The following is a 26,713-nucleotide window of genomic DNA, read 5'->3' as shown; positions in this document are numbered from 1 at the left end:
ACTTCTGGAAATAGCACCCTGTTTTCCTTTGGGACTCCCATACTCAGGTCACATCGTTCTTGAAGGCCTAGCTCCTCCCACTCCACCCTGCTCCACCCCTACCCCATACATCCGGTGCACAGTGATTTGCCAAGGGATGATCACGTGACCCAAATCTGTACAATGGGAGCTGGGCCTGGGGTTTTTTTTTTGTTGCCTGGGACTTTTTCTGCAGTGATTGGGAAAGAGTTTGTGTGGAAGGGACCATCTCTCTCTCTGGTTGTAGGAGAGGCTGCTTGGAAATGAAGCTAGCACAGAGTAATGCAGATTTGAGAGAGCAGCTGGATCCAGCTGTACCTGAAGCCAATTTGCTCCAGGAAAATTCCAGTTAAGTGAACCAATTAAAATCTTAAATCTCAAATCAGTGGGAACTGAGGGACCCACACTCTCTGTCTGATTTGTGCCAGGTCCTAATTCTTCTCTTCCCTCCTGCCAAAATGTCCTCATTGCTGTGTACATTTGTAAGCTTGGAGGCCACATTAATCAAAACCATCTTTATTATTTAAAGAGCATCCTGTCATCAGGGGCACCTAGACAGGAGTCCCAGACAGCAGAACAATATTTACATGGGGGTCAGGAGGGTGAGGTTGGGTGGTCTCGGGGCTGAGTGGGCCCGCCACTGTGGAAGAGAGGACCCTGGAGGGAGGGTGTCCTTGGACCTGTGGACCAGGACCAAGAAGAAAAACGTCCCATCCTAGGCCCGGCGTGGATCCCACCACCGAGATCACCTCGGGCCCTGGAGGCTGCGCAGCGAGAAGCCATCGGTCAGAGCTGGGTCAACATGCCGCTGGCTTCGGAGTGAGTCTGGGGAAAGACAGCTGGGGGCTCCCGAGGTCTGAGAGGCTCTTCCACATCCCACCACTGGCTTCCCCTCTCCAGGAACCCTTCAAAGTCCATCTGTTCCCAAGGGGGGCCCTCTTCTAGGCCTGAGCGTAGGTCTCCTAAAACAAATCTCTGCCTCCCTTACCCCATGAGACACCCAAACATCCCCACCCTGGCTCCCATCTGGGCCCAACTTTCACCTTTATGGCCTGGAAGATCCACTCCCGGAAGTCACTGACTTTGGTGTAGACGCCTGGCTTCTGGGCCAGGGCACAGCCAGTGCCCCAGCTCACAATGCCACACAGCCGCCAACGTGGCGTCCGAGAGATGCTGTCCTCACACACAAAGGGACCACCGCTGTCGCCCTGGGAGGGGAGAGGGAGGTCTGGCTGGAGGCCAAGGTGGTTGGACAGGAGGACCCCCCGGGATGACATGGGCTGTGGCCCCAGAATCCTCAAGCTTTTAGATAGGAAGCCCGACCACCCACTCCCCTGCGTCTCCATCCCTGGGGTGGCAGCAGCCAGGGGGCTGCCCCTACAGAGTCCCTCACCTGGCAGGCATCAATGCCACCCTCGGGGTAGCCGGCACAGAACATCTTGGGCTTGATCTGGTTTCCATAGAAGTCAGCGCCATTGCAGACATCATTGCTGATTATGGGGACTCGAGCCTCCTGGAGTACCCCGGCCTGTTGGCCTAGGGGTGTGCGGGCAAGGCTGGCCAGAGCTGGGGGGTGTACACACCTCCCTTCCCTCCTGGTGCGCACCCCATTCCCCTCAGCATCCCTACTCCTCATGGTCAAGACTCATCCAACCAGCCAGACTGCCCAACCCCAGCCCAGTTCAGAGTCTCCCAAACGGTGGCATCGGAGGCAGAGGACAGGACTCACCATAGTACTGCGTGTTGCCCCAGCCCGTCACGGTACAGATCTTGCCATCCACCAGGGCCTGGCCAGCAGCTGGGAGGCACACAGGCTGGATGTATTCTGTGAGAGAGACCATACTGGTCCAGCCCCCGCTGGCCCGCCCCACCTGGTACAAACCTCTGTCCAGCAGCTACCATGGCCCCTAATACACCCTGCCCTCTGTTCTTTTAAAACAACCACAATAGTCCGGGCACAGTGGCTCATGCCTGTAATCCCAGCACTTTGGGAGACCGAGGCAGGAGGATCACTTGATGTCAGGAGTTTGAGAACGGCCTGGCCAACATGGCGAAACCTCATCTCTACTAAAAATACAAAAATTAGCCAGGCATGGTGGCACGCACCTGTAATCCCAGCTACTCGGGAGACTGAGGCAGGAGAATCACTTGAACCCAGGAGGTGGAGGTTGCAGTGAGCCGAGATCACGTCATTGCACTCCAGCCTGGGCGACAGAGCAAGACTCTGTCTCAAAAACAAACAAACAAACAAACAAACAAACAAACAAAAAAGCCACAACAGAAGTCGCCATGTACCGAGAGCTCATCGCATACTAGGCGCCTTCCTGCACCATTTTCTTTAATGTTTCATCAGCCCAGAGATGTAGGGTCTATATTATCTCATTTTACAGAGGGGGAAAATGAGGCCAAGTGACGTGTCCAAAGTTTCATAACAAATATGTTTTAACACAGCTTGTTTTCATTTCTAAGCCTGCAGTGTCACCCAGGCCAGAGTGCAATGGTGGGAACATGGCTCACTGCAGCCTCGACCTCCTGGGCTCAAGCAATCCTCCTGCCTCAGCCTCCCAAAGCACTGGTAGTACAGGTGGCAGGTGCCTGTAATCCCAGCTACTCAGGAGGCTGAGGCAGGAGAATCACTTGAACCTGGGAGGCAGAGGTTGCAGGGAGCCGAGATTGCACCATTGCACTCCAGCCTGGGTGATAGAGCAAGACTCTGTCTCAAAAAAAAGAAAGAGAGAGAGAAGAAAGAAAGAGAGAGAGAGAAAGAAAGAGGAAACAAAGAAAGAAAGAGAGAGAGAGAGACACTCCTATCTTGAGACATTTGACTTCCACTTGGCGGAAAATCATAATAATAAATACACAGGTCTACAGAGAGAATGGTAACCCTGAGATGTGGTGTCCTTGTGCAGTGCACAACCTATGCAAAGGGTTCCTGGCAGCCCTGCCTGTTGCCTGCTGCCTGCTGCCTGCTGATGACACCACCTGCCTGAGTCTTAGAGCTCTCAGATATAGAGTGGAAATAATAATCACTTATCCCCAGAAGTTGTAGTGAGAAATTGGTGAGTCATTGAGTTGCATGCCAGGCAAACAGCAAGTGTTCATATAACTAGTACAAGTATTAAACAACAACAGTAGCAATTGCTGCTAACATTTACCAGTGTTCACTATGTGCTGACAGTTCTCTAAGCTCTTTACTCATATTAACCCTTTTAATTGTCTCAATAACCCTAGGAAGTCATTTTACAGATAAGGGAAACTGAGGCACGGTGAGGTGAAGCCATGTGTCCAAGATCACACAGTTGGCAAATACCTGAATCTGACCCCGAAGCCCATGCTGTGACCTCCTCAGCCCTGTGTCTGAAACCCCAGCCGCTTCCACCTGTCTACCTGTGTTCTCAAAGACGCGTCCTTATTTCAATATTAACTCTCTCACTCTTTTCACTAAGGAGAAGGGTGTGGCAACGATCTGGGCTCACCGCAACCTCCACTTCCTGGGTTCAAGTGATTCTCCTGCCTCTGCCTCCAGAGTAGCTGAGACTACAGGTGCATGTCACTACACCTGGCTAATTTTTGTGTTTTTAGTAGAGATGGGGTTTCACCACGTTGGCCAGGCTGGTCTCCAACTCCTGACCTCAAGTGATCTGCCCGCCTCAGCCTCTCAAAGTGCTGGGATTACAGGCGTGAGCCACCGTGTCAGGACAGGGTTTGGTTTTAAAGAAAAGCATGTATCACTCCCTTCAATAGGAAACCAGTACCACAGATCATGAAAAAGAAAATAAACATAAAAATAAACATAATGCCAACCCCAACATGGCCCTGGATTCTCCGTCACCACAGCGTGGGGGCCACAGGCACAGATCCCAGTGCCAGTCCACCTGGGCACAAAGCTTTGCCGTTCACCAGCTGTACGAATTTGGGGCATTGTTTGCCTTCTTTGGGTTGGGACCTTTTCCCGGGTGGAAGACAGGATCTTAAGAGAACCCCCCTTACCAGGGTGTGCTGGGGTTGCTGTGAGAACTAAGCGAGTCCATACACAGGACATATTTGGAATGGTGCCTGGCACACAGGAGGCTGCGTGCCAGCATTGGTGTTCACTGCTATGTTTACCAGATTATTTTACTGTGTTGTGTACACTCATCATGTACTCCCTTACTCCCTTTACCACTTCATGATCATGAACTTGCTATACTCGAATACTCGATCATGAACTCGAATACTACTCGCTATTACTACTTCATGATCATCATTATCACCGTTATCATTATTATGTTTTGAGACAGGGTCTCGTTCTATCACCCAGGCTAGAATGCAGTGGTGCGATCATGGCTCACTGCAGCCTTGATCTCCGGGGTGATCAGGTGATTCTCCTGCCTCCGCCTCCCAAGTAGCTGGGACCACAGGCGCGCACCACCACGGCCAGCTAATTTTTTTTATTGTTCGTAGAGATGGGGTTTTGCTATGTTGCCCAGGCGAGTCTTGAACTCCTGAGCTCAAGCGATACCCCCGCCTTGGCCTGGGATTACATGCCCAGCCTATTTTTATTATTATTACACTGCGGCCTGCTGAACTCTGAAGCCCAGGGCCTGCTTTTAATCCAAAAGGAAGATGTACGTGTTGGAGAGGTGTTAAGGACACGTTGGCACCCAAGTGAGTCTCAGTAAGACCAAGGGAATACTCCAGGGAATTGCAGAGGGAATGACTCCTAACTTACTTTCTAAATCTGATTCATTCATTTTTTAACACATTTTCTTTTCATTTTATTAGTTTTTCGGTAACAGCTTGATTGAACTATTATTTACATATTACGCAATTCCTTTTAAAGGCACAAGTCACTGGCTTTTTGTATAGTCACAGACAAGTGCAACCATCATCATGATCGACTTAGAATCTTTCATCACCCAGACAAGAAACCTTGTGTCCTTCACCAGTCACCTCCCAATCTCCCATCCCCACATCCCACCCTGCCACCATCAATCAACTTTCTATCTCTACCGATGTGCCTATTCTAGACATTTCTTCCTTTCCTTTCTCTTTCTTTCTCTTTTTCTTTCTTTCTCTCTTTCTTTTCTTTCTTTCTTTTTTTTCTCTCTCTCTTTCTTTCCTTTCTCTTTCTTTCTTTCTTCTTTTTATAACAGACAAGGTTTTGCTCTGTTACCCAGGCTGGAGTGCAGTGGCACAATCCTAGCTCACGGCAGCCTCAAACTCCTGGGCTCAAGTGATCCTCCTGCCTTAGCCTCCTGAGTAACTGGAACTACAGGCATGCGCCACCACACCTAGCTCATTTTTTTAAGTGATGGGGTCTTGCTATGTTGCCCAAGCTGCTCTTAAACTCCTGAGCACAAACAATCCTCCCATCTCAGCTGCCCGAAGTGCCGGGATTATAGGCATGAGCCACCGTGCCCAGCCTTGGACATTTCATACAAGTGGCATCCTACAGCAGGTGGCCTTTGTGGCTGGCTTGTCTCATTCAGCACTGTTCTCAAGGTTCATCCTTGTGGTAGCATGAATCAGTACCTCATTCATTTCTATGGTACAATATTCTCCCGTTATACGGATACGCCACATTTTTTTTTGTTATTTATTTATTTATTTTCGAGATGGAGTCTCGCTCTGTCAGCCAGGCTGGAGTGCAGTGGTGCGATCTCAGCTCACTGCAATCTCCACCTCCCGGGTTCAAGTGATTCTCCTGCCTCAGCCTCCCGAGTAGCTGGGATTACAGGCATGTGCCACCACGCCAGGCCAATTTTTGTATTTTTAGTAGAGATGGAGTTTCACCATGTTGGCCAGGCTGGTTTCAAACTCCTGACCTCGTGATCCACCCACCTCGGCCTCCCAAAGTGTTGGGATTACAGGCATGAGCCACTGCGCCCGGCCAATATACCACATTTTCTTTATGCATTTGTCCGATGAAACACTCTTGGGCTGTTTCCATCTTTGGACTATTATGAATAATGCTGCTATGAACATTGATGTACGAGTTTTGGTGCAGACACAGTTTCCATTTGTCTTAGGTATATACCTCCTGTCCTAGGAGTGGAAGTGTTGAGTCCAATGGTAAGTTTATGTTTACTTCTTGGGGAAATGCTGGCAAGTTTTCCAAATTGGCTGCACTGATTGTTGATAGTTAAGGCCTACTTTGTGCTCCCTCGAGATCATTCCCCTTATCACCAGGGATGCTTGAACCATAAGTTGATTCCCCTGTGCCCCTGGTCCCCTCCTCTGTCCTCCTGGCCTCGGGTCCCCAAGCCCCAAGGCTCAGCCCTCAGACTTACCTGTGAGGGGCAGGGGACTGGAGAGGTGGACCAGGGCAATATCGTTGCTGTTCTCCTCGCTGTTGGGGTCCCGAAAGGGAAGATAGCCCCCGTGGTAGACCACAGCCTGCACCCCCAGCTGCAGGCCATGGGGAGAGGCCTGGGCCACGGCACCGGCAAACACTCGCCATCGGGACAGGACCCGGTTCCGCCTACCAGGGAAAGGGGTGAAGGGTGGCCACCTGCCTGGGCACAATCCGTCCCCCTCCCCACCGTCTCTCCGCTCCTCTGCCTCCCCCTCATCAGCGCCATGGGGGGCACTCACTCGGGGAAGCAGTGGGCGGCTGTCAGCACCCAGTCCCCGGAGAGCAGGGACCCCCCACAGAGGTGTGCTCCGTCATAGCGAAGGCTGACTTGCCACGGCCACCGGCCCAAGCTGGTGTCCCGGCCTCCCACGATGCGGTCCACGGGCAGCTTCCTGCGGCCACAGTCTGTGGGACAGGGGTCAGCCGGGGGCGGCGACAGAGGACTGGAGCCCAGGTCCCCAGAGCCCAGGCTTGGCCCTGCCCTAGGGGGTCTGAAAGTACACGGGCCCCATCCTGGGGAGCTTGAGGGGACGTGGCCTCCCCAAGGGCCTAAAGGAGAGGGTTCTGAGTTTTAGGGTCTCACCTTGGCAGATGGTGGCCAAGAAACGGCCTCTGGGGCAATCACTGGGAGAGACGGGATTGGAGACACAGAAAGAAAGGAAATAGAGACCAGTTAAGACAGGTGGAAGGAAAACGGGGAGAGGGAGTGCCTTGGGGGTCCGAGGTGTTGCCCCATCTGCCCGCTGCCCTCCTCACCACACGGAGATGACCTCCAGCAGCCTCTGGGTGTGGGGCAGCCTCCCCTCGTCCACACAGAAGAAGCCTGACGTGCCGTTGGCGCCCGCCGTTCGCACATCCAGCTCGGAGTGGGTCAGTGCCCTGGGCGGGGCAGGGGTTAGGCCTGCTCCCCCACCCCTCCCGGCTCCCACCCCTCCGAGGGCCCCCAGTACCTGAGGAAGCCCATCTCCTCGCAGCTGAGTCCGGCTACCCTGGCATTGGAGCGCGAGGAGCACAGCAGCCGCCACGTCCCTTCTGTCTTGTCAAAGACCATGAGCCGAGCGTCCGCAGAGCTGACCTGCACTGCAGGGCGACAGGGCCCGGGGCCGCCTGGGTCCCACAGCCAGGCTCCCCATGCGCTTCCCCAGCCAGAGCCCCTCCTGGCCTGTGCTCCAGCCATGTGGTGTTGACGTGAACCCCAGCCCATCAAAGGGCTGCAGCCCCCACATCTGCGATTGCATCTGGAATCATGACTTGAGGACTTTTTTTTTTTTTTTTTTTAAGACAGGGTCTTGCTCTGTTGCCCACGCTGGAGCATAGTGGTGTGATCTTGGCTCACTGTAGCCTTGACCTCCCAGACTCAAGAAATCCTCCTACCTCAACCTCCTGAGTAGCTGGGACCACAGGCGTGCACCACCACACCTGGCTAATTTTTGTATTTTTTTTTCCCGTAGAGACAGGTCTTGCCATGTTGCCCAGGCTGGTCTCGAACTCCTGGGCTCAAGCAATCTTCCTGCCTCAGCCTCCTAAAATGCTGGGATTACAGGTGGGATTACAGAGCGCCATGGCACTCTGCCAGACTCAAGGACTCAGGTCGGACCAATGAACAGCAGCCCTGGGGCTGTGGCCGGCCCCTCTGCCAACCAGGGGAACTTCACTCTCCATTAGAAGTCCTAAATTGGCTGCTCAGGAGCTGCAGGTCTGGAAGGTAACTTGGACATTTGGGAAGAAAAAAAACCATTTAACCAAGTTCCCAAGAGAATCCAGCACATGAGGCTGGATCTGTTAAGGGTCATCTTCACCCTCTTGAGGGAAAAAGTAAGCTAACGTGGAGGAGAGCCAAGAGATTTCTGATAGCATTTTATTATTGTATTTTTTGTGGAGAAACTGAAGCTGTTTATTAGTATGTTTGTCATTTGTCTTTACATTTGTCTTTGGCCACGCTCTTAACTCATATAAAAAGACCTCTCACTTTATATGTACACAGACAGCATATGGAAAATGGAAGAACAAATTTGTTGCCAGTCTGTAGATCATAGCCTGGTTTCTTCATATGAACTTTTCCATAGCTATATGGAGTATTATTATTATTATATCGAACAGATTAACTCTCCTTCCAGAGTGATTTCTATCTTTTAAAATATGTATTTATTTGGGAGGCTGAGATGGGTGGATCACAAGGTCAGGAGTTCAAGACTAGCCTGGCCAAGATGATGAAACCTCATCTCTACGAAAACTACAAAAATTAGCCAGGCGTGGTGGCAGGTGCCTGTAATCCCAGCTACTCGGGAGGCTGAGGCGGGAGAATTGCTTGAACCCGGGTGGCAGAGGTTGCAGTAAGCCGACATCATGCCACTGCACTCCAGTTTGGGCGACAGAGTGAGACTCCATCTCAAAAATATATATATATGTATTTATTTTATTTTTATTTATTTATTTTTTTGAGACAGAGTCTCACTCTGTTGTCCAGGCTGGTGTGCAATGGCGCAATCTCAGCTCACTGCAACCTCTGCCTCCCAGGTTCAAGCGATTCTTCTGCCTCAGCCTCCTGAGCAGCTGGGATTACAGACATGCACCACCATGCCCAGCTAATTTTTTTGTATTTTAAGTAGAGACGGGGTTTCACCATGTTGGCCAGGCTAGTCTCGAACTCCTGACCTGAGGTGATCTGCCTGCCTCGGCCTCCCAAAGTGCTGGGATTATAGGTGTGAGCCACTGCACCCAGCCTTAAAATATATATTTATTTTAATTGACAAAAATTATATACATTGATGGTGTACAAGATGATGTGAAATATGTATACGTTGTGGAACGGCTAAATCAAGCTAATTAACACATGCACTACCCTTTGTGTGTGGTGAGAACCCTTAAAATATCTTTTAGCAATGTTCAAGTATATAATACATTGTTATTAACTATAATCGAGATGGGTGTTGTTCAATATATCTCTTGAACTTATTTTTCCTGTCTAATGGAAATTTTGAATTCTTTGTCCAACAAGACATATGTTTAAATTAAATAATATTTAATAGTTTTGGTATAAATACTTCTCATTTCTTAAACTTACCCTTCTGTGTTTTATGAAAAATGACTTTAATAATATAGTATAAATAAACATCAATTTTTAATATCGGAATTCATTTCCCATCTGATAACTTTTTTTTTTTTTTTTTTTTGAGACAGAGTCTCGCTCTGTCACCCAGGCTAGAATGCACTGGTGCAATCTTGGGTCACTGTAACCTCCACCTCCCGGATTCAAGCCGTTCTCCTGCCTCAGCCTCCCGAGTAGCTGGGGCTACAGACACGTGCTATCACACCTGGCTAATTTTTTGTATTTTTAGTAGAGATGGGGTTTCACCACATTGGCCAGGCTGGTCTCAAACTCCTGACCTCAAGTGATCTGCCTGTCTTGGCCTCACAAAGTGCTGGGATGACAGGCGTGAGCCACCGCACCTGGCCCCCATCTGATAACATTTTAAAGCCCCTCGATGCAGCCAGGTTTGAAGAACCTCTGTGATTGTCGGTTAAGCGAGTTAATCATCTCCCCTTTTGTTTTTAGCCAGTTTATTTTTTCTTTTTGTCTTTTGTAGGCAGAAAACCTTTGACTAATATACCAGATTGCCAATCTTGACTATTGCCAGATTGATAATCAATATCCTACAGTCAGAAGAAAAGAAGAAGGAAAGAAGGAAAGAAAGAGAGAAAGAAAGAAAACAATAATGATCTTTTATGCAGGACTTGTCAGAGCCTTGAATATGCTAAAGTGCATAATTCTCCAAGCAGAGGATGGAGTATTCATTCATTCACTCAGCAAGCGTTAACTGGACATGTACTCCATGCCCAGTGAGGGGTGATGCTGGAGACACAGATGGCCAAGACAGTCCTGGGCTTTGCTTTCGGCAAACCATATTATGGGGGATAGGGAGACAGATGGCCATAAAATGTCACCCAGCCAAACACATCATTAAAAATTGTGACATGAGGCAGGGCTGGGATATACGAGAAGGCTAGAGGGAGCTCCCGGGAGACTGTTCATGTCTGGGGCTGGTTGGGGGGCAATTTGTGGTGAGAACAGATGTCCCCTGAAACCCCTCACTCTGCTCCCCACACACCTCAGAGGAACCTGTTAACACCTAAGTCAGGTCACAGACCCTGGGGTATTGATTTCTATTTACCAAACATTTTGTACCTGCCAGGCTCTATTTTAGGCAGTGAACAAATCACCACTGCCATGAACAAATCAGACAAAAATCTCGACCCCTGTGGAGCTCAAAGCCCAGTAGGTGAGACAAATCAAGAATGGGACAAATAAGTAGGATATATTATGTGTCACAAGATAGGAAGGGGCCACAGAGAAAAATAAAATGCCATCGAGGGAGGGGAGTGCTGGCATGGAGGGTGGGGTGAGGTTGCACTTTTCAATCACTGCAAGGAGAGCGTCCCTGGGAAGGTGGTGCAGGAACAAAGACCTGCAGGAGGTGAGAAAGTGTCAGGAGGTGTGTGAGATCAGCACGGAGACAGAGGGACTTGCAGGTGCAAAGATACCAAGGCTGGTGTGGGGTACTGGGGGGAATGCTCCAGGAACAGTGGGAGGCTGGAGCAGAGTGACCCAGAGCGGGGGAGATGAGGTGGGAGCTAGAAATAAAGCAACATCAGGGCTTTGCTGGTACCTGGTGTGAGGTGCAGCCAGGGGAGGGCCCTGACCTGACTCAGGTGGTCACCAGCTCCCTCTGGCTGCAAGTGGGGAACCAGCATGAGCCACTGTACCTGGCCCCCATCCGATAACATTTTTTTTTTTTTTTTTTTTTTTTTTTGAGACAGAGTCTCGCTCTGTGGCCCAGGCTGGAGTGCAGTGGCGCAATCTCGGCTCACTGCAAGCTCCGCCTCCCGGGTTCAAGCAATTCTCCTGCCTGAGCCTCTCCGAGTAGCTGGGACTACAGGCGCGCGGTGGCTCACGCTTGTAATCCCAGCACTTTGGGAGGCCGAGGCGGGCGGATCACGAGGTCAGGAGATCGAGACCAAGGTGAAACCCCGTCTCTACTAAAAATACAAAAAAATTAGCCGATAACATTTTAAAGCCTCTTGAGGCAGCCAGGTTTTAAGACCCTCCAGAATTGCTGGTTAAGTGAGTGAGTCATATCCCCTTTGTGGGATATGATTGGGGGGCAGGGATGGGAGCAGGGAGGCCAGGAAGGAGGCTCTGGGATGTCCAGAAGAGAGGGGAAGGGGGCTGGAGCAGGGTGGGGGCAGTGGAGGGGGAGAATAGTTCAGATTTTGGAGAGGTTCTGTAGGTGGAGCTGACAGGGTTTCCTGCAAGATCTGATTCATGGGTGACTGGAGGAACTGGGAGGGTAACCGAGGGGTTTGGCCTGAGCCTGAAAAGATGGGGCTGACAGAGATTGGGACGGAGGGAGCAGGTTCGGGGAGAGATCAGCTGTGAACCTCTTTGTCCTTTCCTTTCCTTCTCCCTGCCACCTTTTTTTTTTTCTTTTCTGAGACACGGTCTCACTCCATTACCCAGGCTGGAGTGCAGTGGCACAATCATAGCTCATTGCAGCCTCAACCTCCTGGGCTCAAACGATCCTCCCGCCTCAACCTCCCAAGTAGCTAGGACCACAGGGGCATACCACCACACCCGGCTAATTTGTTTACCTTTTTATGTTAGGATAAAGCTGAGTGACAATAGCCAGGTTAGAACCCAGCAAAGCCTGAGCTAAAAACACCTTTTAAATTTATTTTTTTCTGTAGAGACAGGGTATTGCTATATTGTCCAGGCTGGTCTCAAACTCTTGGCCTCAAGCAATCCTCCCACCTTGGCCTCCCAAAGTGCTGGGATGGCAGGTGTGAGCCACCGTGCCCAACCTTTTTTTTTTTTTTTTTTTGTATTTTTAGTAGAGACGGGGTTTCACCGTGGTCTCGATCTCCTGACCTCGTGATCCGCCCGCCTCGGCCTCCCGAAGTGCTGGGATTACAAGTGTGAGCCACTGCGCCCGGCCTGTGCCCAACCTTTTTGTCCTTTTCTCAGGAGCCTCCTGCCTGGCCTGGGCTCTGAGAGTACATTCTGGGAAACTGAGTCAAATGAAAACTTGCTTTTGCATCCTCTTAGAAGGAACCTGGTGAGGCCACACACCAGCTGAGGTGTCTTCCCACAGCCCCGCAGGTCGGGACAAGGAGAAGCAGGACTTCCAAGTAGAACTCTCCCCAGCTGAGGACCTACTGTGTGCCCGGGGCTGGGCTACCTCTGCCCCACCATCAACCAAGGCCTCGTTGCACACCCCAGGAGCCACAAAGATCATCCCCAATTTCCAGACGGGGAAGCTGAAGCTCAGAGAGGTGAGGTGGCTTCCCCAACATCACCAAGTGCACGAGAAGCAGGGAGAGAGGATTGGAAATCAGGTCTGAGTGACTTCAAACCCCAAGCTTTTAACATTGCCCTGGACAGCCTCTCAAGAGACTTCCCCTCTGAAGGGTTAAACAACAGCACAGTAATAATAGCACTGGCTACGTTTACTGGGGGTGTCAGTGGGCTGGCCCCATGCTATGCATCCTATCCGAGTGGCTCTCTGAATCCCACAACCATCCTTGGAGATAGTGACCACTTCTGTTTTGTTTGTTTGTTTGTTTGTTTGTTTTGAGACATAATCTTGCTCTGTTGCTCAGGCTGGAGTGCAGTGGCGTGATCTCGGCTCACTGCAACCTCTGCCTCCCGGGTTCAAGCGATCCTCTTGCCTCAGCCTCCCGAGTAGCTGGGACTACAGGCGCGTGCTACCATGCCTGGCTAACTTTTGTGTTCTTAGTAGAAACAGGGTTTCACCATGTTGGCCAGGCTGGTCTCAAACTCCTGGCCTCAGGTGATCCACCTGCCTCAGCCTCCCAAAGTGTTGGGATTACAGGCGTGAGCCACCATGCCCAGCCAATAGTGACCACTTCTATGCCCACCTTACAGATGGGAAAACTAAGCCTCAGAGGAATAAACTTGCCCAGGGGCACACGGCTAACCAGCAAAACCGGGACTTGAACCCAGACCTGCATATTCCCTGTTCCTTCTGTGGGTCTCATATAAACCCTTGCCTGTCTCCCTGCCTAATATATTCAGCTACAGCCAGCACTGAAAAGCCACCTGGCTGGCCTGCCTTAATGATGGCCTCCTGCTCTGGAGTTGGGGCAGGGAACGCCTGGCACCTCTGGCTGTGGGGTCCTCATCACCCCATGAATTCCAAGGCCGAGGCTCGGGGTTGAAACACCAACTGGGGCAGGGAGGGGGGTGGATTCTTATTTTATTTTATTCTATTTTAAGTTTGTTTTGAGATGGAGTCTTGCTCTGTCTCCCAGGCTAGAGTGCAGTGGCACGATCTCAGCTCATTGCAACCTCTGCCTCCTGAGTTCAAGCGATTCTCATGCCTCAGCCTCCCAAATAGCTGGGATTATAGGCACCAGCCACCACACCCGGCTAATTTTTGTATTTTTAGTAGAGATGGGGTTTTGCCATGTTGGCCAGGCTGGTCTCCTGACCTCAAGTGATCTGCCCATTTGGGCCTCCCAAAGTGTTGGGATTACAGGCGTGAACTACCACACCGGCCTGGCCTGCCTTAATTACAGTCTCCTGCTCTGGAGTTGGGGCAGGGAATGCCTGGCACCTCTAGCTGGGGGGTCCTCATCACCCCATGAAAGCCAAGGCTTGGAATTTGAAACACCAGCTGGGGCGGGGAGAGGGGTGGATTCTTATTTTAAAATGACGGTTAACTGCTCTGGAAATGTGATTTCCAGAAAGTGTGAGGTTTTAGGGGGGAAAAAATCACTTTATAGATGTGTGTTGGGGGAGATGGGAGTGGGGAGAGAACATCAAATGTCCCCTCTGGCTATTTTTAAAGTCACACTCTCTGCTGCTGTTTCTCACTTTTAAATTCTTTATTCTTGTTCCTATCATTTCAGGCAACACAAAGAGGATGTTCTGGGTCACCCGGTGTGCCTGCCAAGTTGTTGGATATATTTAGAAGTGTGAAAATCCCAGGAAAAAAAAAAAGCGAGGTGGGGATACAAGCTTGGGGTTGTTTTTGTTTGTTTGATTGTTTCATCATTTCCCTGAGTTGTTGAAAAACCCAAGTACCTCTGCAGGGCGGGGGTGTGGCGCTGGCCAGAGCCAGGTGTGAGTGGTGACCTCACTTCTTTCCAGCTGGAGGCCCATGGCTCTCTAGTTCATCTCAGTGTTTTGGCTTTGGGTGCATTCATAACTCAAGGATTTCCTGAGCACCTACTATGTGCCAGGCACTGTCTGACCACAAAAGGTCCCTGCCCTCCTGGAGTTCGCCAGGAGTAAATAATTCACAGTGAGTGAGGAGGGTTTTACTGGGGTGGCAGGGACACCACCATAGGGTGAGAGGCCATAGAGTCTGGAAGTCCAGGAAGATCTTGCTCAAGAAATTTCAAGAAAGAATTTCAAGAGTGAGAAACAAAAGCCAATGTCCACTGTGCTGGCTAAGAGCCGAGCACTGCACAGCCTTTTTTTTTTTTTTTTTTTGAGACAGAGTCTTGCCCAGGCTGGAGTGCAGTGGTGTGATCTCAGTTCACTGCAACCTGCAACCTGCGCCTCCCGGGTTCAAACAGTTGTCCTGCCTCAGCCTCCTGAGTAGCTGGGATTACGGGCGCCCACCATCACACCCAGCCAATTTTTGTGTTTTTAGTAGAGATGAGGTTTCACCATGTTGGCCAGGCTGGTCTTGAACTCCTGACCTCAGGTGATCTGCCTGCCTCGGCCTCCCAAAGTGCTGGGATTACAGGGGTGAGCCACCGCACCCCGTCCAAGTACTGCACAGATTTTTATCTCCTCTTATTCTCACTGATTCTTCTTACCCCCATCTCACAGATGAGGAACTGAGGCTCGGAGAGGGTAGGGACTGGTGGGAGGCCCCACAGCTCAGAAGGAACTGTGCAGAACTGAAATTTGCCTCTAGGTGTGAGCTAGAAAGAAGTGGGTGAGTAGAGACTTCTGTGTGAGCAGGTCATTTGAGTGAGGGACTGGGCCCCGAGGGTGCTAGAAGCCAGTGTGAGGTGGGGGTGGAGAGGGGCCTCCACACTAGCAGCCTTGGAGCCTGTGATGGGTTGGGATTTTATCTCAATGCCACGTGTTGTCATGGAGGGGCTTTTGGCAGGGGCGTGATCCCTTCGCTCTGTCTCTTATCTGATGTGTGGTCTCGGGAAGTCAGTTTGCTTCACTGGGACTCAATTTCCCCCAAATGCAAAATGTTGGGATGTAACAGCCCTAACTTCATAGGCCTACTGGGTTAAGGCTGCCGCCAGGGCCTGGCATATGTTTGTCTTTACTATGGCAATGAATTCAGCTGTTCTTTTTATTTTTATTTTTATTTTTTTTTTAACAAGCAATCAAGTGTAGACATCATATACAGTTACTACGCAGGCTGCCTGGGTTCAAATCCCAGCCCTGACACTGACTAGCTCCATGACCTGGGGCAAGTCACTCAGCCTTTCTGTGCCTCAGCGTCCCCGTAGGAAAATGGGTTGTGGTGGTGTGCACCTGTAATCCTTGCACTTTGGGAAGCTGATCTGAGAGGACTGCTTTGAGCTCAGGAGTTCAAGATCAGACTGGGCAACATAGCAAGATCCCATCTCTACTAAAAATTTTAAAAATGAGGTTGGGTGCAGTGGCTCATGCCTGTAGTCCCAGCACTTTGGGAGGCCGAGACAGGTGGATCACCTGAGGTCAGGAGTTCGAGACCATCCTGGCCAACATGGTGAAACCCCGTCTCTACTAAAAATACAAAAATTAGCTGGACGTGGTGGCACGTGCCTGTAGTCCCAGCTATTCAGGGGGCTGAGGCAGGAGAATCGCTTGAACCTGGGAGATGGAGATTGCAGTGAGCCGAGATCGCGCCACAGCACTCCTGCCTGGGCGACACAGCAAGACTCCGGCTCAAAAAGATAAAAATAACAATAATTTTGTTATTGACAAAATAATTTTGTATAGGCATGGTGGCATTAGCCCATAGTCCCAGCTACTCAGAAGGCTGAGATGGGAGGATTGCCTGAGCCCGGGAGATGTAGGTTACAATGAGCTAAGATCGTGCCACTGCACTCCAGCCTGGGCAACAGAGCAAGACCCTATCTCAAAAAAAAAAAAAAAAAAAAGATAGAAAAAAAAGAAAAGAAAAAAACAGGTTGTTGTGAAGACTTAATGAGTTGATACCATAAGGTCCCAAGGCCTTGCCTGGTGCATACAAATGCTAAGTGCTGGTAATGATGATTAATGTTGATGTTGGCTTTTCTTGTCTGGATTTTCATTTTTGATTTTAGTGTGAGCTGAATCCTTTATGGAGTTAGATGAGGCTCATAGACACGAAAAATACATCCCACCACCCAACTTCCCCTTTTTTCCTGCTGTCCTGCATCAGGGAATGGCAGCTTGAAGTTGGCATTTGGGAAGATTCATTCATTCATCCCACAGTTAGTTTCTTTATCTATTTATTTGTGTGGCCATTCATTCCACATGCCTGCAGACACACCTACAGTGGATAAGTCTAAGAGCTGTTCCTGGCCCCTCATTCCCCAGCTGCATGTCCTCTCTGGTCCTCATTTTGCGCATCTGTAAAATGCAGCTAATACCAGGGACAGGCGCGGTGGCTCACACCTGTAATCTCAGCACTTTGGGAGGCCGAAGCGGGTGGATCACAAGGTCAGGAGATCGAGACCGTTCTGGCCAACATGGTGAAACCCCATCTCTACTAAAAATACAAAAAATTAGCCGGGCATGGTGGCACATGCCTGTATTCCCAGGTACTTGGGAGGCTGAAGCAGGAGAATCACTTGAACCTGGGAGGCAGAGGTTGTAGTGAGCTGAGACTGCACCATTGCACTCTAGCCTGGGTGACAGAGCAAGACTTTTTTTTTTTTTAAACAAACAAATAAAAAAACTACCTCCTAGGAGAGTTAGAAGGGCCCACTGAATTTATACCATGCCTCCCCAACATGTTTTCACCATGCCCCACAGTAAGAAACACATTTTTACATCCTGATGTAGCCCACAGCTCTGTGGTCTGGGGCAAACTACCTCATTGCTCAAAGCCTCAGTTTCCCCATCTGTAAAACAGGGAGAATAACAGTCCCACCCTCACAGTGTGAGGATGCAGTGGGATTATATGTATATGGGTGCAAAAAAAAAAAAAAAAATTAGCATAACCTTTACTTACTGAGAGATGCACTGTGATAGTCTGTAATCTAATCTATTTCATACTTAAAAAAAAACAAACATGGCTTTTCCAACTCACTAATTTAATTTTATGAGGCACTCATGAGTGATACACTGGTGTCTGAAAGAGTCTGGGTTAGACATGTGGGGTGCTTAGAATAGTGCCTGGTACATAGCAGGCACTTGATACAAATGCACTATTATGATTAGCATTTCTGCATGCATTTGTACATTTATTCAACAAATACGCTTGTTGAGCTCCCGCCAGATATACGCGTCCTCCAGGGCTCCCCCAGAGGGTCCCAGCCTGCTCCACTCACCTGGGTACAGCGGCTCCTGGTCACTCCTGAGGAGAACAGCCACTGCAGAGAAGGGAGGGGTGAGGGCAGGCAGGCTGGAGGCTGCAGGGGCCAGGGGAGGTCAGAGGCACAGGAATCGCTCTCACCAATGGCCCAGGATGCCGCCCCGATGGCTGTCAGAAGTAGCAGGGTCCCCGCAGTGAGAGCTGCCACCTTGGGTCTGGAGCAGCATGGCACAGTCCGGCCACCTGCAACAGACACCATGCTGGGGCCACAGCCAGGCCTGTCCTCATTGCGGCAGGGTCTGGGCCCGAGGCCAGCTCTGCCCTGCCCCCAGGGCTAACTTATTATGCCCAAGCATGCCCTCCCCAGGCCCAGTTACCCGGGGCCGGCGGTTGACAGGGCTGTTCCTCCCCTGCCGTGTGAACAACCAGGTGCCCAGCTCCCCCAGGGTTCCAGCTGGGAGGGGGCATGGCCGGGCCACCTGCCACGGTCTCCGCCTCCACCCTGCACTTTCCTGGCACTTAGGGAATGTCTCCTCCCCAGTGACACTGTGCTTTTGTATTTCTGTTTTTGCTTTGGGCCATCTCTTCTTGGGACTGTGACCCCCAACCTTTGCCCTCTTGGTAGCTCTCTTCCCTGCCGCTGGCATTCCTCGCTGCCTCAGTTGTTTCTGCTGTTCTAGATGCTTTGCCCCTAGATACCCCCTAAATCAGACCTCTCTCGTGGTACCCAGTTGCAAGGTCAAATTTGCCCCTCCACTTGAAAATCTGCCAGCCTCATTTGATTTTATTTTATGTATTAATTTTTTTAGAGACGTGGTCTTGCTATGTTGCCCAGGCTGGTCTCAAACTCCTGGGCTGAAGTGATCTTCCTTCCTCAGCCTCCCAAAGTGCTGAGATTACAGGAGTGAGCCACTGCGCCTGGCCAGCCTCATTTAAAAATATTGACCCTACCCCTTCCTAGCTGGAACCTAAGGCAGGTGCCATCATATCTTTGAACCTCAACTTTCTTATCTATTAAATGGGCATCCACTGAGCACCTACTTCTAAAAATAATAATTTAAAGTTATTTTCAAGAAGAAGAATAGCCCAAATTGTATTGATGCCTCCTAGGTACTAAGCACCACTCTAAATACATCAGCTCATTTAGTCCTTATTTCAGTCCTACAACTATGATTCCTGTTTTTCAGATAGCTCAGAGAAATGGGGTCACGTGCCCACAGTGACAGCCTGGAAGAGGCAGAGCAGCGTCCAGAACCCTGGGCAGGTTTGATGCCAGGTCCCCTGTGTACAGCCACGAAGCCATCCTGGCTCTCACTGTGCGGAAGTGCCTGGCACATAGCAAGTTCTCTATAAACGCTTTATAAATCATTAGAGCTGTGTGGGCCTGAGCAACTCCCCTCCCCTCTCTGAGCCTCAGCCTCAGTTTTTCCTTTTCTTTTCTTTCTCTCTTTCTTTCTTTTTTTTTTTTTTTTTTGAGACAGGGTCTCACTGTGCTGCCCAGGCTGGAGTGCAGTGGCGCGATCATGGCACACTGCAGTCTCAAGCTCTCAGGCTCAGGTAATTCTGAGCCTCCCGAGTAGCTGGGATTATAGGCGCACACCACCACACCTGGCTAATTTTTGTATTTTTGGTAGAGACGGGGTTTGCCACGTTGGCCAGGCTGGTCGTGAACTCCTAGACTCAAGCTATCTGCTTGCCTCAGCCTCCCAAAGAAAGTGTTGGGTTTGCAGGCGTGATCCACTGTGCCTGACCCTCAGTTTTTTCATCAGCTTAATGGAGCTTTATTTGTTTACCATCCTACTGAACATCCACTGTGTGCCTGGCACCTTTCTAGGTTCCGGGAACATAACCCAAAGAAGACAGATAAGGTTACGGCTCTCAGGGGTTCACGTTCTCATGCGTGTAGGTGGGGAGTGGGAGACATTAACAAGGAAACAAGTAAATGAACCCGATAATTTCCAGATTGTGGCAGAGGCTGTGAAGAAAACCATGCAGGCTGGGGCAGCAGGTGGGCTTCTGCAGGGGGATCAGGGATCACAGGGCCTCCCCTAGAGGAGACTTCTGAGCTAAGCTCTGAAAGGTGAGGTGCCAGCCATGCACAGACCGCAAGGAAGAGCACTGTGGGCAGAGGGAACAGCACAGGCAAAGGCCTTGAGGCAAGAATAAGCAGGCTCTGTTACGTCAGAGGCTGGAGAGGCCATCGAGACGGCCAGATGGCCGGAGCTTGGGGAAGGTAGTGGGAACCAAGGCTGGGGCCAGCTGGGGAGGCCTGGTGGCACAGGAAAAGGGATTTTATTCCCAGGGCAAAGAGGTCCTGAAGATTAAAAGCCAACCCCTAGCCGGGCTCGGTGGCTCAAGCCTGTAATCCCAGCACTTTGGGAGGCCGAGGAGGGCGGATCACGAAGTCAGGAGATTGAGACCATCCTGGCTAACACGGTGAAACCCCATCTCTACCAAGAATACAAAAAATTAGCCAGGCACAGTGGCAGGCACCTGTAGTCCAGCTACTCGGGAGGCTGAGGCAGGAGAATGGCGTGAACCCGGGAGGCGGAGCTTGTAGTGAGCCGAGATCGCGCCATTGCACTTCAGCTTGGGCGACAGAGCGAGACTCCGTCTCAAAAAATAAATAAATAAATACATAAATAAATAAAAGCCAACATCTTCACTAGGGATTATAAGAGGGCCAAAGAGTAAAGGCTGCTGAAAGCCTTCAGCTAGGCCTGGCTTGGGCTCAACTGCCCTTGGCAGCTGCAAAGCACCCCCAAGGCGGCAGGAGCTCCCAGCTCGCCCATCTGCACCCATGGTGGTGTGGCTGGTGAGCCCCGCACCAGGCCAGCACCCGGAACAGAGCAGAGAGTGGTCTAGGACCTTCCTGGGGTGGCCATTATCTGGGTGTCTTAAGAATTTGAGAGCTCAGGCTGGCCATGGTGGCTCATGCCTGTAATCCCGGCACTTTGGGAGGCTGAGGCGGGTGGATCACTTGAGATCAGGAGCTCGAGACCAGCCTGGCCAACATGGTGAAACCCTGCCTCTACTAAAAATACAAAAATTAGCTGGGTGTGGTGGCGGGCACCTATAGTCCCAGCTACTTGGGAAGCTGAGGCAGGAGAATCGCTTGAACCCAGGAGGTGGAGGTTGCAGTGAACTAAGATTGCACCACTGTACTCTAGCCTGGGCAACAGAGCGAGACTCTGTCTAAAAAAAAAAAAAAAAAAAATTGAAAGCTCAGTAGCTCCCATCAAGGCATGAGGAAACACTCTCTTCCCCAAAAGAGGCCCCAGTGGGCCAGACCAGCCCAACTATTGCTGGCTGACCCCTGCCTGTCCTGCGAGGGGCTCTCAGGCCTGCCCCCCAACTCTGCCCAGGACCACTCTCCAGGTTCCAGCAGGAGGTCTTGGCTCCCAACAGCCACTGGGCGGGTCTTGCTTCCTTTGTTTTCAGCTGTGCCTGCCAGGGCTCTAGGCCACGCAGAATGCAGCCTAGAGGCCTTGGCACATCTGGTGGGACAGGAAGCAATGCCACTATGTATGTGTCTCCTAGGGTGAGAGGAAGAACCTCCTTCCATGCTGTGTGGTTCAGAGGACTTCAGCGCCTTCAGTGGGACAGGAAGCATCTGCATCCTGGGGTTCCCCCAGTATGAGAGGCATCCTCCCTGTATGTCTCTATTGGGACAGGCAGCATCCTCATCTGGCCCAGGGTGTGGGATGCATCTTCATCCTCCCTGCGTGTCTACTGGGATAGGCGGCATGTCATCATCAATTCTTTGATCCCAGCAGCAGGGCCATGTCCCTTGGTAAGCCAGACCTCCCCCACCCCCACGTCTCCCTGAGACTCTCTGCCCCTGCTTCTCCAGGCCCCTCTGGATGCCTTGGGTCTTCTCATAGGTCAGTTCTTCCGCCTCCACCATTTGGCTGCAAAGACCCCCACACGTAACACCTTTGGCTCCCTGGCTCTGAAAATCCATTCAACTGGTGGCTCCGTGTCTCAGGCCTCATCTTACATGACTGCAGCTTCCTGAATAAATGCTCTCCTCTTTGGACTTCTGGGACACCACGCGCACCTGATTTTCCTTCCCATCTCTGAGGCTGCTGTCTCCACCCACCCTCTATCTACTCCGTAAAATCCGGAGTTTGTAGGGCTGGCCGCAGCCTCCCCTACTCCTCCCTGCCCCTAAGTCTGTCTCACCCACCTCTGTGGACTCAGTTTCCCCTCTGTCCCCAGCCCTAGACCCTCTTCCAGGTCCCAGGTCAGGGCTCCTGCAGTCCTTTAAATACCTTTTAAATACCTTTCCCTGGGAACTCCTAGTCCCTTTGGCCCTACCAGGTCCCAGAATGGCCTCAATGTCTCCCCAAGTATGTTCTTCCTCCCAGGTCCTGTCTCAGAGGCCCTCACTCCTAGGACCATCCCCATCTGCATAACATTCCCCTCCCTCCACAGCCTGACAATCCTCCTGAGTGACTCTCCTTCCCCTGGTTCCTTCTTTCCGTCCATCTGCACCTTGCTCCAGCCCCATCCAACCACTGGGCTCAGTCTCCCTTCTAGCGCACCATCCACACGGAGGCTTGGGGAACCTACTGAGACACCAAATCCAACCTGTCCCCTCTTTACCTATAGAACCCTCTGTGACTCCCTAGTACCCCCCGGACAGCTTAAGTCCCTCAGCCTGGCATTTCCAGCCCCACTAGGGTATAAGCATGGCTTTTTAGAGATTTGGGAGTATGTTTCCCCCAATTCCCAGAAAACCAAGTGGGTCATTAACAGGCACCAGAGAGAGCTTCCAAAAAGCAACCCAAAGAGTAGAACTTGTAAAATACAAGTTAGACAAGAGACGCAGGGACTAACCACTGGCGCCACCTTGTGGAGAGACCTGGCACTGCGAGGAATTGGCCGGCTCTTCCCCAAAACAGTCCCACCCCTGGTCCAGCTTGCACACCTCTTCTCCCACCCAGCTCCATTTCCAACTTCACCTCCAGAAATACCACAACTGGCTATGTGCACACCAGCGCTGTGTCACCTCCCAGCTTCCCAGAGAAGAGCAAGAGCCTTGCTCTTCCCTCTGCCTGGCATCCTTGGAATTGCAACTCCAGTATCACCTCCTCTAATTCCAAGTTCCCAGGCAGCACCAAGAAGCCAGCAGCAATAACAGTGACACCAACAACAGCAGCCGCTGCAGCCACAACGGCTCTCCAAATCACACACGGACGCACCGCCCTACCCTAACCCCGTCCAGTCCCGCACAGCATCCTTAAATCCTTGCAGCTGTTCACGAGGAAGGCGCCATTGCCATCACCCCCAGTTTACAGATGAGAAAAGGAGGCCCAAAGTCTGGCAGCCACCAAACCCGGGTCACCCGGCAAGTAAGTGCAGAATCGGAACCCTTCAGCATCTGTGTCCCGGTTTGACCCCCACACCCCCAGCCCTGACAGCAGGACTCCCCTCCGAGACCAGCCCGGAGCTGCCAGGGAGGCACCAGAGCCCACTTTGTGTCTGTTTCTCTGTGTACCCAGGCCATCTCTGTCCATCTGGGCATTTTCTGCTTTTCTTCCCTGGCTCATTCACCCATGGGCCCAAGCCCAGGTGCTGTCCTTCTGGCAGCTCCAGGAAAGAGATTGTCCCCAAGGAGCTGGACTCCGTCATCCGCCTGCTCAGCTGGGGTGCAATGCCATCTCCTGAGTAACTGGGAGCCTGAGTTCCCTCTGGACCACAGCTGAATGGTTTGGGGTCTGAATTGCCAGCTGTGCCGAGACCTGAGGAGGCCAGAGATCTGAACTAATCATTTCAGCCAACACACTCAGTGCTTCCTGCCCATCCTGGCATTTCAGGCCTCGTCCCACGCTGTCGGACATGCACTGTCACCCTCTCCATTTCACAGATGAGAGAATGGAGGCCCAGACAGAACACGCCATCTGCCCAGGGCCACACAGCTAGAAAGTGCTATTGCCCAGGACTGAGCCCGGCTAGCCTGGTTGCAGGAAGAAGAGAGGGAGTCAGCCCCAGCTAGGGGAAGGCAGAAAGAACAGGCCACCCCTCCATGCGCCCCTCCAGCTGGGTCCCATGTGTGAGAGGTAGAAAGGAAGCCAGGCTAGCCAGGGGCTGCCCGGAGCCTCCCAAGGGCCAGCAACTCCATGACGCAGTCTCTCTCTGTCATCCTTATGGTGGTTTCTCTGCCGTCTCTCCCCTCTCCATCCATCCAGGCCCAGTCCAAAGTCCTCCCTCTGCTCTTTTGCCCACAGAGCCAGGAGGTGAAGGAATGTCTAGAATCGGTGGGGGTCCTGGGTCTCTGGGACTCTGAGTCTGCCAACCTCTGTCACGACAGCTCTGGTTGATGGCATTCGTCTTATATGCAGAGCCCCAGGCCAGTGCCTGGTGTGTGTCATGCACTCAACAACCTCACAGAGGGAGGACTGGGATCCATGCTTGACCCAGAGGGAGACCAAAGCCCTGAGAATAATGTCACTTGCACAAGATCACACAGCAAGAGCAAATTCAAATGCAAGCCTGTGTGTTTGAACCCAAATCTGTGTCCTTAACCATGACAGCTACAGCCTCCCCGCCTCAGCCCCAGTAGAGGACAAGTCCAGAGTTAGCTGAGAAATCACTGGGGGATGAGGGGAAACTGAGGCAGCATGCCAGGAAGGTCATATAGGGTAGAAGGGAGGCTGGTGGTGGCACAGCTACACAGAAAATGTGGTTAATAGTTAATCAGGTGGAGGAGGACTAAGAGGGGGTGGGGATGCATCTGGGAGGGGTGTCCGGAGAGAGGGGGCTCCGAAAAGTAGAGGGTAGAGAAGAGAGCACAGAGGGCGGGGCACCAGGCAGAGCCAAAGCTGGGGCTCAGGGAAGGGGACTCACCCTCCTTCTGCGCCATGTCACCGCCTCTTGTTAATGATTCCCTGGCTGACCTCCTGGGCCAGGGTGGGACCTGTGAGGAGATGGACGGGGAGGCAGGGCCTGGGGGAGCCCAGCCCAGTCCTGGCGCCCCCAGTCCCAGGCGTCCATCCAGGCAGGCTGTAGGGACTGGGCCTTGGCCAGAGCACGCCGTGATCACGGACGCAGATTGGGCTGGGTTCAAGGATGGGGTCAGTGTCTGACCAGCAGTGGGGGGAAGCCTGGATTTGGATTTGCAGGGATGGGGACCCCCATGCCTGAGCCTGGTGGAGCAGGGGACTGAGGATCCGGGTTTGAGGGAGGAGACAGCTGAGGACCTGAAATCATAAGTCTTGGCAAAGGAGGAATCTGGGGGCCAGGACTCCTTAGTATGAGAGAGGAGGGGCCTGAGGGCTGGAACTCCTGGGTCTGGGGAGGAAAGGCCTGGGGCCCAACCACTGAGTCTGAAGGAAGAGCAGGCCTGAACACCTAGGTACTTGGGGGGACGTCACAGTGCCCCCTCTTCAGGTCCCCAGGAACCCCTCTATTAGGAGGTGGGCATTAGGCTGCGTGGAGGGATGAGGGAACCCCTGTCCTCAGGGCTGGAACCGTGAGTCTGGGGCCCCCTGTCCTTACCCTGGGGTCCAGCAGGTGGGGGCGGAGCCTTGAGGTGGTGCTGGGGTCGGGTCAGTCTCCAGGCCTGGGCAGGAGCATGGTGGCCCCGCAGCAGCAGGAGGCCTGGAGGCAGAGGCGGTGGCGTGGGGCCTGCTAGGCCAGGCTGCCTCACCTGAGGAGGAGGGGGCTGGGCAAGGGGCGGGCGAAGGGGCGGGGAGGGGCCGGACCATTCGATTGGCAGCGCTGGAGGCCACCTGGCTGATGGGGCTGGGCTTGCGGGGGCTGGACCAGGCGGGCCCCGCTACGGGGCTCGTCTTGGACCTCCAGGGGGACCCAGGTGTGCCTGTCTGCGGGGATGTGGGAACAGGGACAGGTCTGGCTGGAGGATGGGGGTTTAGGGAGAAAGTGCAGGCTGAAGGGTGGGGGTCTGACCAGAAGAGATCAGATGGAGGGCCCCAGTTGCCCTAAGCCCACTCCACCCTCGCCCAGCGACCCCTTCCCCCCGCCCTTTCTGCATCCTCCAGCCCCAGGTCCTGGCTGTGCCCACCACTTGCTGCACCTCTGCTAATTCCCTGCCCAATTCCTGGGCCCCAACCCCAGCCCCAGCCTCTCCCGCCTGCCCTGCTCATCCTGCCCCAGCCCCTCCCCCGCTGGCTTCCTACAAGTCACGGGGCTGGTTTGCTTTGGCAGCCTCTGCCCGGCCACGGTGACCTCTGGAGCCAGAAAGTCCTAGCACTAGATAGGGGGGATGGGGGGCTTGGTCCGGAAAACACAGCGCTAAGGGCAGAGGCCCAGGCCAAGTGGCCGGAAGTGTCCGCAGGCAGATAACACACTGTCCCGCCAGCAGCCAGGCGCGGTCCACGTCAGACCCAGGGCCAGGTAAACACCAGACGTGCAGGGTCACCGCCAGACACCTGCCCGTGCTCAACCACACGCCTGACACAGTCGGCCTCGGCTGCTTGCCCCAGATAGGCCTCCCGCACAACCGGCCCCACCCGCTTACCCCACGTGCCGGCTGTGCCCAGCCAAACCCACCTCCACCGCACCCATTTCCTCCACTCAGCCCAGGGCCCCTCACTGGGACACGCTGGTTTAGCCTGGCTTCCTCTCCCTTTCCATCCATACCCGTCTCTCCTTCCCTCTCCTTCTCCCCAGTGCCCACCTCTCCAGAGACCCACTCTGCTGGGCACACCGCACACCCCATGCCACCCCTGCACCCCAGCATCAGCCTCGATTCTCTTCCCTCCCTGGCACCCCCTCCCTTCCTGGCTCCATTCCACTCTCCCTCACCCCTGAGCGAATGGCTCCCCCAACCCCGACACAGATCAGGCACTAAGTGGCTTCACCTGTGGGCCCTCAGGTAGGGTCCCTGGAA

At 52.5% G+C, this 26,713-nt stretch overlaps 1 protein-coding gene across 1 annotated transcript; it reads right to left on the bottom strand.

Annotated features, from left to right (window-relative positions):
* Positions 1-518: 518 nt before the first annotated feature.
* Positions 519-26,376, bottom strand: HPN (hepsin). Its single transcript, XM_032170459.2, has 12 exons — positions 24,709-26,376; positions 17,998-18,099; positions 17,873-17,914; positions 7,306-7,435; positions 7,112-7,234; positions 6,939-6,979; positions 6,595-6,760; positions 6,291-6,481; positions 1,748-1,843; positions 1,412-1,554; positions 1,062-1,226; positions 519-843 (listed from the first exon to the last, which is right to left on the bottom strand). The coding sequence occupies exons 1-12, from the start codon at positions 24,722-24,724 to the stop codon at positions 805-807; spliced, it is 1,254 nt and encodes a 417-aa protein (XP_032026350.1). The 5' UTR covers positions 24,725-26,376; the 3' UTR covers positions 519-804.
* Between the last annotated feature and the right edge of the window lie 337 nt (positions 26,377-26,713).

The sequence above is a fragment of the Hylobates moloch genome, unplaced genomic scaffold (genome assembly GCF_009828535.3).
Source record: "Hylobates moloch isolate HMO894 unplaced genomic scaffold, HMol_V3 SCAFFOLD_12, whole genome shotgun sequence".
NCBI lineage: Eukaryota > Metazoa > Chordata > Mammalia > Primates > Hylobatidae > Hylobates > Hylobates moloch.
Note: the sequence above shows the minus strand (reverse complement) of the source record. Positions and strands in the feature narration are given on the sequence as shown.